We start from the raw sequence: 17,015 nt of genomic DNA, 5'->3' as shown, positions 1-17,015 counted from the left end.
TGAAAAACACCACTACTCTAATGTTCCTGGAGGAAATATGTACAGCTTGAACTTTCTGATGAAAAAAAAAGATACAGAATTACTCTGAAATGTCAGTGTTCCTCTCAATATGTATCTTCCATTCTTTCTGCCACACTTTTATTGCCAGAGTGCATGCTGCAGATATTAACTATCAAAACTTTGCTGACAGGAAAACTGAAAAGCAAAATGTTGACAATTTTAGAAAAATGGTGACAAACACTAGGAATGTTTTGCTTACATAAGGCAGAAATAAAAGGAAGGAAATTATTGTGATTTGGGATTTTCTTAAGCTTTCAGCCACTCACAAAGCTGAAAAATAGTGGGAGAAAAAAAAATTATTAAAAAGTAACTACCTCAGCAAGCAGTACCTGCAAGATCACAGGCAATTCTCTTCCTGGATGCACAGGCAGTATCTTGTCCACACCAGAGAAGGGAGGAACAATAGGTAAAAGAGTTTTCCCATTATTTAAAATATTTGAGATAGGTCAAAACCACTGAGCAGCTAGCAACAGCAAACAATCATTTATGACTCAGTGAACAAGCAAACAAGTCTTCTGACATTGAAGCTAGGCTAACATCCAAGGAAGGACAGTTTCCTCCAGGATTAACCAATGAGATCAGCCCTACCACTAGATTCTGGGTGGGAATAGACCTTACAGCGTGAATCCTCATGAGTTCTTGAAATTTTGTAAGAGGCTTGATCTGGTTCTCCAGCTCCAATACATACACACAGACCTCTCGGATCTGAGGGTGGGCTCTAGAAGACAGGCCTGCAAGGTACAATCAGAGTTTTCTTCCTCAAGTGGTATCATTAAAAGTTATTTCAAAGGCTTGATATATCACAAAGATAAGCTGCTGCTTCTTTTAATTTGTCAAATCCCATACTCAAATTATGAACTTGCTTAACTTAGATCCCTTCTATAGCTGTCTTAAGATTTCTAAAAAAAGCTTAAGTTTTACCTGTATAAACAGTTATTTTACAAGTTTAATAGGACTATTTTAAACAGTACATGTTTGCTCATAATATAGTTCATTTGTAGTTCAAGAATTATGACTTGGAACAGGACCTATTAGAAAACACCTTAAAAATCATATTTTTGAAATATGTAACAAAAGAATGACTCAGCTACCCTTAATTTTAAATTCTTGCCAAACCAGCTACAAGTAATCAATCTAAATTCCAGTATTTATCTGTAGAAATAACTGAGAATATAAAATAAACAGTAATACAAGCAGCCATGAAAATACAAATATTATTTAATAGTATAATTTTAATAAAATTTTATTCAAAATAAATTTAGTGAATAGTTTCTAGGACTTGCTCAGTCTCCACACAATCATATCTGAATTGAGCTGAGCTTCTGCTATTTTCAAAGCAATTTCCTGGTAAAGGGCACCATTCATTGTTTGATTCATACTTAGGACACTCTCTTCTCGTTCATTCTGAAGCTTCTTTCTGAATCGCTGAACTCCCTCCTCACTGTCCAGTAAAGAAGCCACAGGAGCATCACTGATTTTCTTGCCAGGCTCATTCCCCCATGTCAAACTGTTTTCAGCTTTATTTTCTTTTGAGAAGAAAGACCTCCTCAAGGTCAGCATTTCTTTTTCCAAAGCCAGTGCTAACTGTTCAGTAAGGACACCTTTACTTCCAGATCTTAGGAGTTTTACATCACAGCTTGGTGGGAGAACTCTAGTAAGGCTATGAAGGCACTGGAACAAGACAGTCAGGTTTCTGTAAAATAAGATTATTATTATTAAAGCTACCTTATATCTTCAAAATTCTATAGTGGAAAACAAAGATTCTTTAAATCAAACAGGGAAAAACTTACGCTGATTACGGTTTTAACTATTGTGTGTACTGCACATACAAGAGTAAGCAAGGGCTTTCCAACAGCACGCATGGTAGCCACTGTGTGTCAAAAGAACTGATACTAAACGTCAGCAACATAAATATTCTACACTAAAAGATATGTCCATGATTAGGGTTACATGTGCGCCACTTGTTTCTTTACGAAGCAATTCATTGCACGTGGCCCCACGTAATAGCACAAAGGAAATGTGTCGTCTAGTCTACATTTAGGGGCAGAAAACTGACATGTATATTCATGGATCGTCACTATCGAGAGGTATGTACAGCATGGCTATTAGGTGGCCCACAGCTTGTCTTTTTAAATGGTCACTGGTGAGGGAAAGTGGCACTTAAAAAAAAAAATCAGACATTTGAAATTATTAAGAAACCCAGATAAAATCGTGCTGGTAATCATCAGGGAACCTACTCCCCTGGCTGCCAGTGTAGCATATATGACACAGTGACACATTCCTCATTTTAAAAACCTAGGATTTGTTCAAAGTCTTATTTCCAGTGCTTGGCCACATAAACTCCTCAGATGATGTCTTTTGACTGAGGAAAAATAATAATTATCTCAGGGAAAAAAAACCACAACCAAGCACCAAAAACAAACAAACCAACCAACACAAACAACACCACGAGCATCCTGAAGTAGTTAGTTTTCTCACACAGGTCAGAAAGGCATTTTTCCTTAAAGTACTTCTACTTCAATTTAGTTATCTTAACATCCCACTACTTATAACAGATACAGTTTGTTTTGGTTCTGTAAAGCTATGAAAAAGAATAGTCTGTAGCTCCTACCCATCACAGAAATATCCTAGCTGGAAAAGAGATAGATGGGAAAAAAGATGGGGAAAAAAAAAAAAAAGAGATCTAGAAAATACAATTGTAGTTACACCATAAACATGCAGCTCACTAACTATTAGTGCAAGATTGGATCAAAAGTGAATAAGACCAAGTAATCTAACTTTTCAAAAGGAACCAAAAGTCTTGAGGCTTAGAATTTTACTGATTGATTTCTTAAACATTTCAGCCTTTCCTCTTACATAAAAGAAGGAAAATGAACTCCTAATTTGAGCAAAAGACTGAACCTCACTATAAATTACAGACTCTTAAGAGATATACCTTTTCTTTTTATTTTTTAGCTTAAACTCTTCAGGGCAGGTGACATTTGTCAACACTTGAGAAGTACTTTTTATGTTGTGAGCCTTATCTACCTAAATCACAAATTATGGCAGTATTACCAACTTGTTTAGCCTGGTTTAGAAAATTTTATAGACATCTGTCCAAGAACCTACATAAGAAAAGGAAATCACTGAGACTCTTCAGATTATTTCCTTTTCAAAATCATGGTAGATAGGAAATAAATACATCAGAAACGTGTACAAAATTAGTCTAAATTTATGTTGCAGTTCTAAACAACAGAATAGCATAGAAATAAATTTAAATTTAGCATAACTTGGGGTTTGTCGTTGCTTGTGTTGTGGTTTTTTGTTCGTTTTTAACATCCCCTTAAAGGATTCCTTTTTTTAAATCAACACATGTTGAAGAAAAATTATACTAAGAATAATGTAAGAAAAATGAATATGAAGTTATGATGCAGTGAAATGAACCAAATAAGTAGTACTAAGCAGTTATTAATTGAGACTAGACTTATTTGTAATTCAATGTTCTAGCCTAGATAAAATTAAAAAATGCATTTGAGGTTCTGCCATAGTTCTCATCTGAAAATAATTCTGTTCTTGCTGATGGTTATCATAGCATCATGTTGGAATCACACTGGTTACAATTTTGGCTGTTGTTTATGGTACCAGTAAGAAATAATTTGAAGATGAAAAGTGTGTATGCAAGATGAATATACTCTACATTTTTGTAGTAATTTTACCTGCAAAATAATGTTAGAACTCCTTCAAATGGGTTTTTCAGGGTCCACTTGAAAACTGTACCGTACATATTTCCTGCTTTATGACAGAATATGTTGTCATGGCATTCCTTAAATGGTGTGCACTCCATTTCTCCCAGTAACCATGAATTTACTCGAGTCAATGTGTAGTCAGAAGACACAATCTGAAAGGAGAATCTGACAGATATCGCAAGGACAGCAAGTATATCTTCGATGGAACCTGCAAGAAAATACAGTAAAAAAAAAAGAGACCTAAATATTTTCATCATGTTGCATGCATTAAATGTGCTTAGATTTTTTTGGTTCATGCTCCCAGTTTTACTTGAAGATTTTGCACCTGCATTCAGATGTTCTTTGGGAAGTTTCTTCTCACCTAAACTCTTATAACTACTTCTGTCAAGCAAAGTAGTTAGCTGATTAACAGAGCCCCACCTATATAATGAAAGCTCTAAAGATAAACATCATCTTGCCAAAAGAAGGCTAGTAATAGCCTCCTGCGACAGTAAGATGACATGTTGGCTGTCGCCAATGATACAGCATTAAAGGAAGAAAGAAATTAAAATTCACTGCAAATGGTCAAAAGGACATTTTGCTATATGAGCAAAAGCCAAGTTCAAAATAAATTCAATCAGGAATATTAAAAGAAAGGAAAACAAATGACCTTAATAGATATGTAGATGAAGAAAAGCTTCAATTACTTCAGTATTATTTAAGAAATACCGAAGTATTTCAGAATTTCAGTATTTTCAGTCAGAAAAAAAATGCACGTATCTAATCAACAGTAAATATCTCATGTAAAGAAAATACACAAGCTTCAGCATTCTACACTCAGACTTATCTTTGAAATTAACCTTTCTGGATACACTTCGGCACCCATGCTAGCACAAAACCTTACAGCAACTCACTTAAAATTTTTTCCATTTTGAAAAATGTCCCATCTTGTATTTCACCCAGCTTTTAATTCATAACAGGTCTATGCAGTTCGTGTTCAAAGAGACAGATGTGATTACACCTTGAAAACTTAGCTTGGCATCACCTAGAGTAAACAGAAGAATCAACCATATAGTTATGAATCCAAGTTATATCAATTAATTTACCTGTACAGCAACTATTATCTCTTAGCATCTTTACTGAATATTTTCCATTTGAAATATCTTCCAGACTTAACAAAATTTTCCCACAGAGTACAGTAATTTTTTTGCTCTCCTGTAAACTGTCAGTCTGATGTTTTTGGTTTTTTGCATGTAGAAGAACTATGCAACATACATGATGAAATGCCAATAATGGTGAAAGGCTGGTAACAGCAATGACTGTCTTTGCTCCATCCTGCTGAACCCTTGAACGTCTCTCAGGAAACTCTTTTTTCAGATCATTTTTGCCATGCAAGTCCAACTTCATCTTTTTTGGAGGAGGCTCAATTTGACATGAGGAGACAGTCAATGCTGAGAAGGCTTTGTTCAGCTTAATGATTTTATTTTGACATTTGATAATCGGAGAAATCGAAGAGAAGTCTTGATCCATCACTAAAGATAAACTGATGTCTCTCAGTGACCTGTGAAAATTCATACAAGATGACTGCACTCCCAGTTTGTATTTTGCCTTCTGATAAACAACCAGAATTTTGCAGATATATACAGATGTTTAAGACTACCACAAACTCCAATTTCATTTCAGGTTAAATCATAGACAGTGCAAAGAGTGTAAGTCCTTCAAATGACTATTTCACTTAAGCTTAGTATTAAGATTTTCAAAACGTGGACTGAATTTTCTAAGAGCTTCTAGTATTTAGATGCCTCAACTGAAAGAATTTGGATGTCTAATTCACCCAGAAAATGTTGAAAATTACACGTAACCCACGGAGATACTCTATGACATTTATAATGTAAAGACTTGACTTTTAACTGATACGTAAAGTAGCAATTCTGCCCTCTTTGAGGACTAAAAGCTCTTCTGATGTTCTATATTGTTTTACAGATATTCAGAGAGAAATGAATGTAGAAAGTAAAATAAAAGGCTTAAAATACTATTACCTTAAACATGCAGTTATATCCTGAAACATATGAGGTACTTCATTTATTCAACACAGGGTTTTTTCAATGAAATCTTAACATTACTGTTTCAGACCCCCTCTTAATGAATATTTTATTCTGTCAATCAATTCAGTCTCAAGATGTCACTGACATCTGAAAGTCTTATGAATGTTTAATTTTCTTTACAGAGAAGTATCATCACCTGACAATGTAATCTAAAACATCACTGCAATCTTTCATTAGTAGGAAGCACAAAAAAAGACTTAAAGTGTTGGGGGTGGAGACAAAGCAAGCCCTTTTCCCCAAAACCACAGGTTTTTGTATCAGTACTGAACTGGAGCCCAAAAGACCTAGGTTCTGCTGCTAGCCTACCAGGTAACCTTTGACAAATGACTTCATCTTCACAGATATTTTCTCAACTGTAAAAATGAGGGCAGAGGGCAATATTGCTGCTGCTTTTTAAAGAATGGTTCCAAATCTTCTGAGGATCTCTAAAATTAAATAGGAATTAAGTATTTCATTTTCAAAAACAAAGTCATCATCACCAAAGCTAAAATAATAAACACCGGAAAGGCAAAAACAATCACTTGCCTCAGTGGCTCTTAACAGAGGCTGTCAAGAAGATGAGGTCAACTTTCTTGTAAAGTTACAGCCATCTGGCAGCTGAGAAATAATACACCCACAGCTCCAGCAGAATGGCCAAAGGGCGCAACAGGTCAGGTCCCTCACAACCACTTGAATGATTTTCAGTGGCATCAAGAGTCTTTAAGCTTCCCCTACCACAGTCTCAGCTACACTACTTCTGGGAATATAGGTCAAAGGTAAGTTCTGACTCCAGCAAAGTTTACATCACACAGTGCACATTGTAAATTTATGTTGCATGTAATCCTGTTTTTTTAAACTGTGTTCAAGATTAGTTCCCTCCCTGTAAGGGGGAAATGACATAAGTAGTACTTACAACCAGAACTGAGCAATTAAAATGAACAGAATAAACAAATCGTTTTATAGACAATAATAAGAATAAACACATTATTTTGAAGGTTTAAGTATTGACTGGCTGATTGTTCCACATAATTTACACAATACATAAGCTTAGTACATATTTTATTTGATTGGATACTTGACTGTAGCCTAGTTCAATTCAAAAGCTGACTATTTATTTATTAAGTTGATCAGAGGACTAAAAATGTTTTCTTCTGTGCTTCTTCAAGCAAATCACACTTCAGGAATGGCAAGATGTTAACAGTAAGGGATCAGGACAGAGCTTTATCTACACCACATACTGATGTCAGCATAGCTATGTCAACACTGACTATAAAGAATCATAATTATTGTCAAAGAAAAGGTTTTTGGCTATACAATGTATTTTTTTGCACACTGCTAGCAAGAGACAAGCAGCAGCAACAATACTGACAAAGACACACACCTGAAATACTTTAGATACAGATATGCAAAACGAGAAAGTTCAAATCTCAAAAATCCACTCTTGCTACTACAGAGTTTAACCTGCAAATTCAGTTTCTATAAAAATACTTGGTGAAATTATTAGATAAATTTAGATACTTACAAGTAAAATGATTCAGTTAATTTTACTCCAACTACCAAGCTGTCACCCACAACACGCTGCCACAATTTCTCTATGAAGTGCTCTGGGACTTTGGACGCCGATGATGTCTCTTTGCTAAGAGAATGAGGATTTTCTACATCATCCCAGAGAGAGACAAGACCTTCCTTACAGAAAAATGTTTTTTTTAGATAAATTAAGTGGAGATATTGGTTCTTTTTACACTGCATTACTTCATGTTTTACCAGAAATGATTGCTGGAAGTGCTTTTAAGATATATAAAATGAAATCTATATAAACTAGCTTATTCTCCACAATAGAGTCAAAAGTCAAAATTGCATTTTCTTAAAACGCATGGTATCTTGAAAAGCACAACTCATTCTCTCCTTTTAAACATGACATGTATAAAATCTTGAACTGTCATACATTTAGTTGCCCAAAGAAGACTTAAGGTACCAGAATTTATTTCATCTTACTGCATTCATTGCTTGAAATTTTGTTGTCTAAACCTCGCTGACTTGTAAAGGACCACAACATTAACTGAAAGGGAGATCAACTCCATTTCAAGTAAATTAGGCTTATTTTGAGCGACATAGTAAAACAACATTTTCCCAACCTCCATCACCTTCTCAGCCCACAGTTCACTCTGCCCCCCTTATAAAATCAATTTTGCTTACATAGATCTATGACAGCTAATTTTTCATAGCATGCTAGATCACAGACAGCTATTCAATATCTAGGCAGCTGTGCCAATTAAGACTGTACACTCCCTCTACTGTTTTTCACTCTTTGTGAGAGGTTACTCCTCCATATAACTCAGTCGACAGGAGGTACTGTGCAAATCAATTTCAAGTAAAGACAACCAAATTTACTCTTATCTACATACATTGACAGGTTAAGGTAATGAACCAGATTTAAAAACCAGATTAATGAGTTTCGATAGTAGCAATCCCTACTGGTGAACGTAACAAGTGGTTGAGGGAAGCACCCTTTACAAACGGCTCAGCAGAATTCAGAAGTGATCTGTATTCTCTTCTGCATTTTACCTCTTTTGCAGTTGGTAGAATATGGGTTCTTTCTTCAACAAGATCTATTAATGCTCTGCAAGATTCAAGAATAACCCTCTTTTTGAGTCCTAAATGCTGCTGTAGCTCTCGAACAGAGGTGCAACCAGCCTGTAAAAGACAAAAATAATCATTAGACTTATGCTTAGGTCTGCTGCAAATAAGAACTGATACTGAAGCTACCAAGATATCTTTTCAGCTTTCCATTTCTATGCAAGTATCACAAGCTAAGATCCTGGCATTCCTCAAGTAATGCTTCTAAAAAACGTTCAGGTCAGGCTAGTCTGCTGCCAAAATATGAATCTAAGTCTTAGCCTCTCAATATTAAATCTAGCATTTAAGGTAAGCTTCCAAGGTACATTTTATCAAATTATGCAGATATTCAGCCCTTTCATTATTATTCCTACTTTATTTTTCTATTGACATCAGTTTCAGTTTCTTGTCAGTTAAAAAAACTGTAACAAAAAAACCATCACCAGCTTCTTAGATTTTAAGAAAGCTCCTCAAAAGCTATTCTCTGGAAAGCAAGATCTTGAGAAGTCCAATGCTGCCAAGGAGAGAACAAAGCTCCCCATTGGAATGTAGATTAAACTTCCCCACCCCCCCAAAAGAAGCCCAAAACCAAAATCAGGATCAATCATAATCAACTGATAAACCTGAATAAAACAAACGCCCTTCATATAAGTGAAGTGAGGCCCTCTGCTCAAGCTGCAATGGCAAAGGGCATTTAGAACAAGTAGCAGTCATCGTGATAAGTTCTGTGAAAAATTTATTTGCCACCTATCAAACCATGCATCTAAGTATCAGATTCCAAGCAATAATCCAGTGCCAGACTTGAGTCAGGAGAAGAAAAGGAAGAGTTAAGAACAAAGATGATTCTACAATACCTTCCTAATGGAGGTCAAGAGAATACCAAACCATTACTTACTCCCATTGGTGAGCAACTCCTGAATAAACAACAAGCAAATGGGGAAGCACAGACTGAAAAGCAGTCAAAACGGCCAAAGATTCACTGATGTACGCTTGCTGACCAATCTTACTTTTGCGAGCCCTTTGTCCTCATAAAGCAACACAAGAAAGAGATCTGAAGTTTACCATATGGCAAACCCAAGACTGGGTAGTGTCCCCTATCAATTCTCTCTGGAACAAGCATCGGCAGAAGTCACAATCTTTGCATTGTGAACTATGAAAATAAAACTAGATTATCTTAAAATCGAAAACAAACACCAGCATAAAAACAAGGCAGTCCAGAGCTGAACATACCAGAGGTGTGAGTAAATCCAGCATGAACAGCGGAACAGGTGAATCAGTGTCAAAAGCAAAGCAAATTAAGGCAGAGGCTTAGGAGTATGTAGAACAACCAAGTGCTTTGACACATTGCAATTAAAGTTGCAGTACTGATAAATAAATTAATACCCACACATACAGAGCTAAAACTACTGAGCCAAGAACTGTGGCACTTTTACAAAGAAAGAAAATGGAAAGAAAGATTCATGATTGACGAGACTAAAAAATACTGAGAAAAGCAAAGGTAAGGTGGAAAAAGTAGACAAAAAAGCCAGAGGGAAACATAATTCAGAGATCTATAGGCTGAAGCTGCTCATACAGTAAATAAATGGTTTGTTCTGTGTTTTGCAAGTGACTAAAATCCCTTGTGAAAGAAATGTCAAAAAGAAAATGGGCCAATCTACAGCAATAGATGGAAAAATAAATACTAAAAACTTAGACTAAAAATAGTAATAAAAATCAAATGTATAGAACATTTCTTAAATAACTTACCATCCACTACCAAATCAGCATTATCAGAACATGAACAAAACAATTAGACATTCAATAAATCAGCCGTAAGGATTAAAAAAATACTTGCCCCAAAACAGGCAAACCAAGTCAAAGAAAACAAGATAATCATAGGTACAAAAATTTAGCATTATAATCCTTACAAAACTCTTAAGTAATTGGTAAGAGGTAAACAGGCCAGTGGACATAAAAGACACTTCTGACTTGTGGTATTTCTGCCAGAACTGTCAACTAAATCCAGGAGAAACCCTGTAACCTCAGTTGTTGTAATGCAACTACAGTATTCTGCCATTCTGCCAAAGGAAGTCTTCTTCAGAAGATACTAAAATGAGTATTAAAGAAAAAAAAAAAATCTTCAGAGGAGAAAAGGTTGCATTCAGGCCCAAAAGACTGTATACAAGATAAACACAGGACAGTTCAAAAATGCAGACCAACATATTTTTCAATTTCACTACCTGCAAAATGCAATTTACATGTATTACTATTTATATCTTAAATGCAGCCTACATACATTCAGGGGACAATAATTCAGTCTTGTCAAATTTCTCACATGGCTAGAAAACAGCTACAGTGATGTGAAATAAGGGGTAAGAAAGAGACATACCAAAAAAGGACTGCATTTGCTATTTCATTTTGCCCTAAAAGACAAGATTCCATAGAGCCTGTCAAAACATGATTTGATTGGAAATTTCTACAAGACCTGAATTTTGGTGATCAATATCAAGAAGCACCACTCCAAGGCTAAATAACCTTTGGAAATTCCCAAGCTAAGCACCCACTACTGCAACAAAACAATCATCCCTGAAATTCAATTACACATCAGATGACAAAAAACAGCATGGGTCCTTCACTGTTCAGGGAAACGTACAGAACAATGGAGATCTCCACAAGGAAACAACAGGAAGGTTAAAAAGAAGTATCTGCACTTCATCAGTATGACAATTTCAAAGATTTACAGCACTAAATATATGAAGATTTTCAACTTGCTTACAATGCTTCTGCTAGGACGTAGCTTTGAAAATTAGAACACTAAAAGATCTTAAAATAAATAAATGAATAAGTCTTATGAAGGATTCTGTGTCTGTAAGAAGAACTTTATTGTCAGATGATATGTGGAATCTCCATCCAGTGTCTTGTTTCCAGCAGAACCAGCAGAAAGTGCAAACCAGACTATTCATTTGATCCTAACACAGATTCACAGAGCTGTACAGCTGAAAGCCAGCTGGTGTAGTAAAAGAACAAAGTCAAAAGGCAAGTTACATAGAACATACAGCCACGAGTGGCAGGGTGGACAATCTTCATGACAAAAGTGGAAAGAGCAACAAATGAGAGAGACTGAAACTAATTTCTGTTTTGTAGAGGAAGAAAGCAATGTAATGAGTAAGGATAGAATGCAGCAGCAAATAAATTGGTTTTAAAATATTTGACTACCCAAAGGAATCCAGAAACAGAAAAAAATGCATTTGGAATCAAGTTTGCACTTCACTGTGTAAAAGCCAATGTGCAAACTGACGAACTGTAAAAACGTAGGGTTGGAAGGGACCTCAAGAGGTCCTTCAAATTAATCCAACTTCTACTTTCTTTTGCCTTCCAGGAAGGAAAAAGATCTATTGTTCAGTGTTCTCCAAACAATCTTTTATCTTTTGGAAGATGTATATCTCTTTAGAACTCTCTTTTGTAATTAGAACTAGAGAAGTCTTTTCTTTTTTAGTCTTTTCTTAATGGGTCATAGACTTCCTTTTCTTTCAGTACTAAACTTTTACCAGTTAATTTTTGTAATTTTTAAAAGCTGGAGATAAAACTGCCACAATACCCTACTTACGTTTTCATTAATTCTCAAATGAAGGGAGTAATTACCTCCTATCTCACACTTAAAGTACTCTGAGCAAACTAACAATAGCCTCACATCATTGATTCAGTTTGAGATTTATGCTACCTCCTAGAGTTTTTGGTGGTTTTTTTTTTCTCTAATAAAAAAAAATTCCCATTTCGTCAATTATTACCTATTTTGTATGGGCCAATGCACTATATTGCAAAAGAACATCCTGGAAAGCATGCTGGGTGTTTACTAACAGGATGAAAGGTAGAAAGAAAGGCAATAATATATTCCCGCTTATTACTTGGACTCTGGCAAGTTCCCCCCAGCTTGTTTTATAAATGATGCTAATTAAAAGAAGGATACATTTTAGCTTCACCTACTCTATTTGGCAAAATTATCTTAATAAAACTGCTAGTAACAGGAGGAGAAACATCAGCAGATGGCGAAATAACCATGCTCGCTAATTTGGGCAAAAGTAAGCGCCAACTTGACTGAAGTCCATGGACAAAGAAACAGACCATAACGCTCTTTATTTTCAGGATTTCAGGATTAATTGCCACTCGCCGGGAACCTGGCACTACACTAGCTCAAAATATGTAATTGGAGCAAAAGCAGTAAAACATTCTAATTTTACTAAACTAGTATTTAAACATCTATGAGTAAAATGACTGTTATGAAGTTTTGATAGGATGACTTCAGTGTTATCTCAAAATTTGAATTCACATTAAATTAGACCCTTGTAACTAACAACTGAGAGAACTGAAACACAAACTACCAGATTCAAGAACGGATACTTAATAATGTTGTCTTCTCCCTGAACCACTTCTCCAATAAAACTAGTATCATTAACATCACCCTTTAGTTAATATAATGATACAGAAAAGTAATTTGAAGAAAATATGGAGGCAGAACTATTGCGTACAAACCTGTAATCTTGTTTCAAGGGCTTGGACAGTAAGCAAACCATTCTCTTGCAATCCTTCTGCAGCAGGAACATCATGTTCATAATTAGTATCACTCTAAAAAAAAAAACCCCAAACCACTGAATTAATTAAAAAGCAGAAAGTAAGGTACAGGCTATTACACAGCATTATAAAAGTCTGGGGGAACATAAAGAAAACCAGAAGCATCGCAGTACGCATTTTAAAAGAAAAATCTTATCTTCTGAAAGCAATTAGAGGTTGATAGTACATAATGGAAACATCCAATTATAAGAAGATAATTAACAAGCACTATGGCCTTAATTAAGAGTTCTTAGCCAAAAGGTAAGCATTGTAGCAAGCCTGTTACGTAGTGAAGCATTTTCAACTGGATTATTTTCATTTCCCAAAAGAATCTTGATGCTATCAAGGAAGTAGAATAATCTCTTCAGATGACTTATCTTATGATTACTGTGGGGAATATTGTATTCAAACTTCAGGGCATTTCACAGCACACATCCAATTTCACTTTACACCAACACTTTAATGATTTCTTGAGGTTTTCTTAATTTAGTAAGAACAGACTGAGTAGCTGAGAAATGGCAAGCTGAACTTACTGCATAGTCGACCTCTCCAAGATCCGTTATTCTGAATGTACTTAACACGTCTGTATTGGAGTCATCCTTAAAAAGCAGTAACAGTTGCTCATTTCCAGAGCCAATGAAGTCATCCACCAGAACAGACTTCACTTTTTGCCATTTGGAAGCCACCTACAGTAGAAGAGGTTTAAAAATAACGTATTTGAATAATTCTTGTACTTGTTTTGGTGAGGCTTGCTTTCTACAAAGAGACAGGCTATTCAGGTGTGTGGAGTACAGTATTTTAAGAAGTTTCAAGCTCTCACTCTTACTCCATCATTTAGAGACTATGTAACCCTGGGGAAAATCAGCCATTTCTCTTTAAAGATTACTTTCCAAGAATACAGGTGACAGTGAAGATAACTTTTCAGCATACTCAAACAGATGAATAGCTGAATGCTGCAACATTTATTTAGAACCAATAATAGCTGCAGATCAGTTAAAGACATTATACCTTTGACATTCAGAAATATCTTTGTTGCATTGCATACTTAAATATGTTTAAGAGGTAAAGACGGATTTGTACAATAATGCTGATGACTAAATAGGATAAACTTTCACTTCCCAAGTTATTTAAGTATTCTTGACAGAGTATTACAAAACTCTAGCAGTTAACTTTGCCTCTCCTGACTTGAGGAAACAAAAGCAAGACCTCTTCCTGTCATTTCCATTAAACAATACCTTTTGTTACTAGGAAACGAGACCCAAGGCTTTTAAATTCCAATGAAAAGTTTACGCTCTGCAATGATATCAGTTCACTTTAACACAAACTGTGTAGGCACATTCCTAGCTATCTTACAACTTCACATTCTCATACCATAGAAGTTTTCAATTAGCAATTTTTCAAGAAGCTTTGGCTCCAATTCATAAAAAGCATTATTAAATAATAGAATCCAGGGTTTATTTTCAGATATATAAGCAAGCAATGAAAGTAAAACAATCTCATCCTTTAGCCAGGTTATTTCAACAGAAGCTACAATAACAAAAAAACCCAAACCTATAGAACTTCAATACCTAGCATTTCAATTGCAGAAACTTCCAATAAGACAATGTAACCAAAAAAAAAGATACAATAGTAAAAGGGAGCTGTTTAAGGCCACAAATACCTGTAAGCTGTCTCTCCTCTGTACAACACAGGTATTTCCGGAGGCAAAAGACACAATAAATAGCAAATCATTGCTACTGGTTACAGCTGTTTTTACTGAACATGGCTTCTCATAAGGAAGTTCACAAACACCTTTAGGGAGACCATCTTGGAACCAAATAAGCTGATTCTTGTGGGTTATGGCAACAAGTGATATTCGGAGCTGTTTTTTCAACATTTTGTTCTTGCAGACGTAGACAGAAGATACCACTCTGCTGTAAGCATGAGGCATGAAAAATGTGCCAGTTAGTATTTTTTGTGTTTCAATTGTGTATCCAAAGAACTCACTACCCCAGATGGCTCTGTCTGAAGTGGAAAACTCATCCTCGACTTCACTCTCTGGCAGGCAAGCAGTTCTTACCCCTAAGACAACAGTGCCTTCATCCTCAATTTCACCTGTCCACACAACAGAAGAAAGCTGAACAGGAGCACTTAGAACCTTGCAGGTGTTGGCAGAGATGTAGAACAGCTTGTTGTCATGCCTCCACAAGACTGAAGGGCCAGTGAACAACCTGATGTCTTCTTTCAGCTCATAATCCAATTTAAAATGAAAGGACTTCTCAAACTGATTTGAGCTGTGAAGCAACAATAAAAGGTATTTGACAACATTGTTCCTTTTTTTCTTTTTCATCAAAACGCAGGGAAGAATAATCCCTGTTCTGGAATCTGTTGTGCAGCTACAACAAATGATTTCAATTTTTAAATGACTAGCACTCATACTGAATACTCCAGAAGATTTCTGAACAAACAGCTTAGTGTCTCTGTTGAAGGCCATTCTTCTGACACATAAATTCATTGTTTTATCAGCTGCTCCCTCCACATGTTTTGGTTTTGACAGCTGAAACATAAGGACTTCGCCATTGTAGGACAAGAATTGTTCTCGCTCACCTAAAAGCATTTTTATTTATCTTTATGCATATTCCTCTAGAAGAAAACTGTATGCGTCTCCATTTTTGTCAGGATTTTTTCTCTGCAGAAATTTTAATCTATCTGGACGTTTTCCATCTACAAAAGTGAAGAAAAAAAAAATCATTTTGGGACTAGCTGAACTGATCCTTAAGAATAACTATACATTGTAAAGCAATGGCATAGACTAATTTGAGAATATAAGGTCAGTATGCATTTTAATCTCATCGATTAAAATGAAGTTAAGCAACTTTGTACTGAGAAATTTAAGTAACAGAAAAATTTCAGAAACGTATTCTAGCATTTATTTATGAAAGCATGAATTCACTGCTCATCAACAGCTACACAGCGTAATGCAAATTGAAAGAAACCAAACCAAACGTGCACTGCTTGTGTGACTGAGTTGCAGGTGTCAGCTCCACAAACATACCGAGTAGACTGGAAAGCAACGGTGCTTTGAATTCTCAAATTTAAGAGCCTTCACTTCACCCAGGTGTAGGGTTTATTAATAGACGTAATTAATCCTTAGTTAAAATTATAAGGCCTCCTTAAGAAGAAAGTTCTCTGAAGAAGACTCCAGTCATTTTGCCACCAAGAAGGCTCCCTCCCTCCCCCGGACAAGATCCCGAGGACCTGGAGCAGCCGTCTCGCCGAGTTCCACTCAACTTTCGGAGTACGAAGCGACGCCGCTCGCCTGGCTCGGACGCCGCGGCAGCGCAGCCTCCCTCCGCCGGCTGAGGCGCCGCGGCGGCTGTCTCCGCGCCCCTCGCAGCCTCGGCCGGGCCTCACCACCCCCTTCCCTGCGCCGAGCGGCTTCCACGGCGGCAGCGGCCCAAAGGCTGAGGTGACAGCGGGCCCCAGCTCGGCTTCCCTCCGCCCTCCGCCCCGAAAGCCGTTGACAGCCGTTAACGCCCTTCCCGCCCGGCCCGGCAGGGGCGGCGCAAGGCCGCACAAGCTCCTGCGGAGAGAAGAACAGCGGAGAGCCGGCCCACAAAGGAACAGCGACCACAGGCTCCACGCCGATGAGGCCTTACCCGGCTCCCGAGGCCGCCCTGCTCTCACCCCGGCTTCACGGCAAGCGGGAAAGAACGGAAGCGAGAGGAGAGCGCGCCCGCTCCGAAACTCCCGCCACAGGGAGCATGACGGGAGGGGAAGCGCGGAAAGGGGCGCGAACCGAGCGGGGCGCGAACCGGGAAGGGGCGGGGCCATCGCGGCGACGCTTCTCGGTGATTGGCCGCGCCGGCGGCTCCGCGCCCGTCGCGGGGGGAGGGGCGGGCCGCCGGCAGGCCCCGCCCCCGCCGGGGTCACGCGACACCTCCCTCCCCGTCCCTGCCTGCCTGTCGGTGCCGCGGGCCGTGCT

The 17,015-nt window shown here is 37.3% G+C and overlaps 1 protein-coding gene across 1 annotated transcript; it reads right to left on the bottom strand.

The window, feature by feature from the left end:
- Positions 1–1,332: 1,332 nt before the first annotated feature.
- Positions 1,333–15,647, bottom strand: FANCB (FA complementation group B). Its single transcript, XM_009980070.2, has 8 exons — positions 14,712–15,647; positions 13,585–13,737; positions 12,974–13,066; positions 8,414–8,542; positions 7,371–7,534; positions 4,871–5,325; positions 3,756–3,993; positions 1,333–1,753 (listed from the first exon to the last, which is right to left on the bottom strand). The coding sequence occupies exons 1-8, from the start codon at positions 15,645–15,647 to the stop codon at positions 1,333–1,335; spliced, it is 2,589 nt and encodes an 862-aa protein (XP_009978372.2).
- Between the last annotated feature and the right edge of the window lie 1,368 nt (positions 15,648–17,015).

The sequence above is a fragment of the Tauraco erythrolophus genome, chromosome 1 (assembly GCF_009769465.1).
Source record: "Tauraco erythrolophus isolate bTauEry1 chromosome 1, bTauEry1.pri, whole genome shotgun sequence".
Lineage (NCBI taxonomy): Eukaryota > Metazoa > Chordata > Aves > Musophagiformes > Musophagidae > Tauraco > Tauraco erythrolophus.
Note: the sequence above shows the minus strand (reverse complement) of the source record. Positions and strands in the feature narration are given on the sequence as shown.

Bases quoted from the DNA above. Each gene is read 5' to 3' on its own strand.
- FANCB (XM_009980070.2), bottom strand. From the start codon at position 15,647: ATGCTTTTAGGTGAGCGAGAACAATTCTTGTCCTACAATGGCGAAGTC. The intron at 13,738-14,711 runs GTATTTGTGGCC...CTTCTACTGTAG, and splicing joins AGAGGAGAGACAGCTTACAG to GTGGCTTCCAAATGGCAAAA. The intron at 5,326-7,370 runs GTAAGTATCTAA...GAATTTTCACAG, and splicing joins TTAACTGAATCATTTTACTT to GTCACTGAGAGACATCAGTT.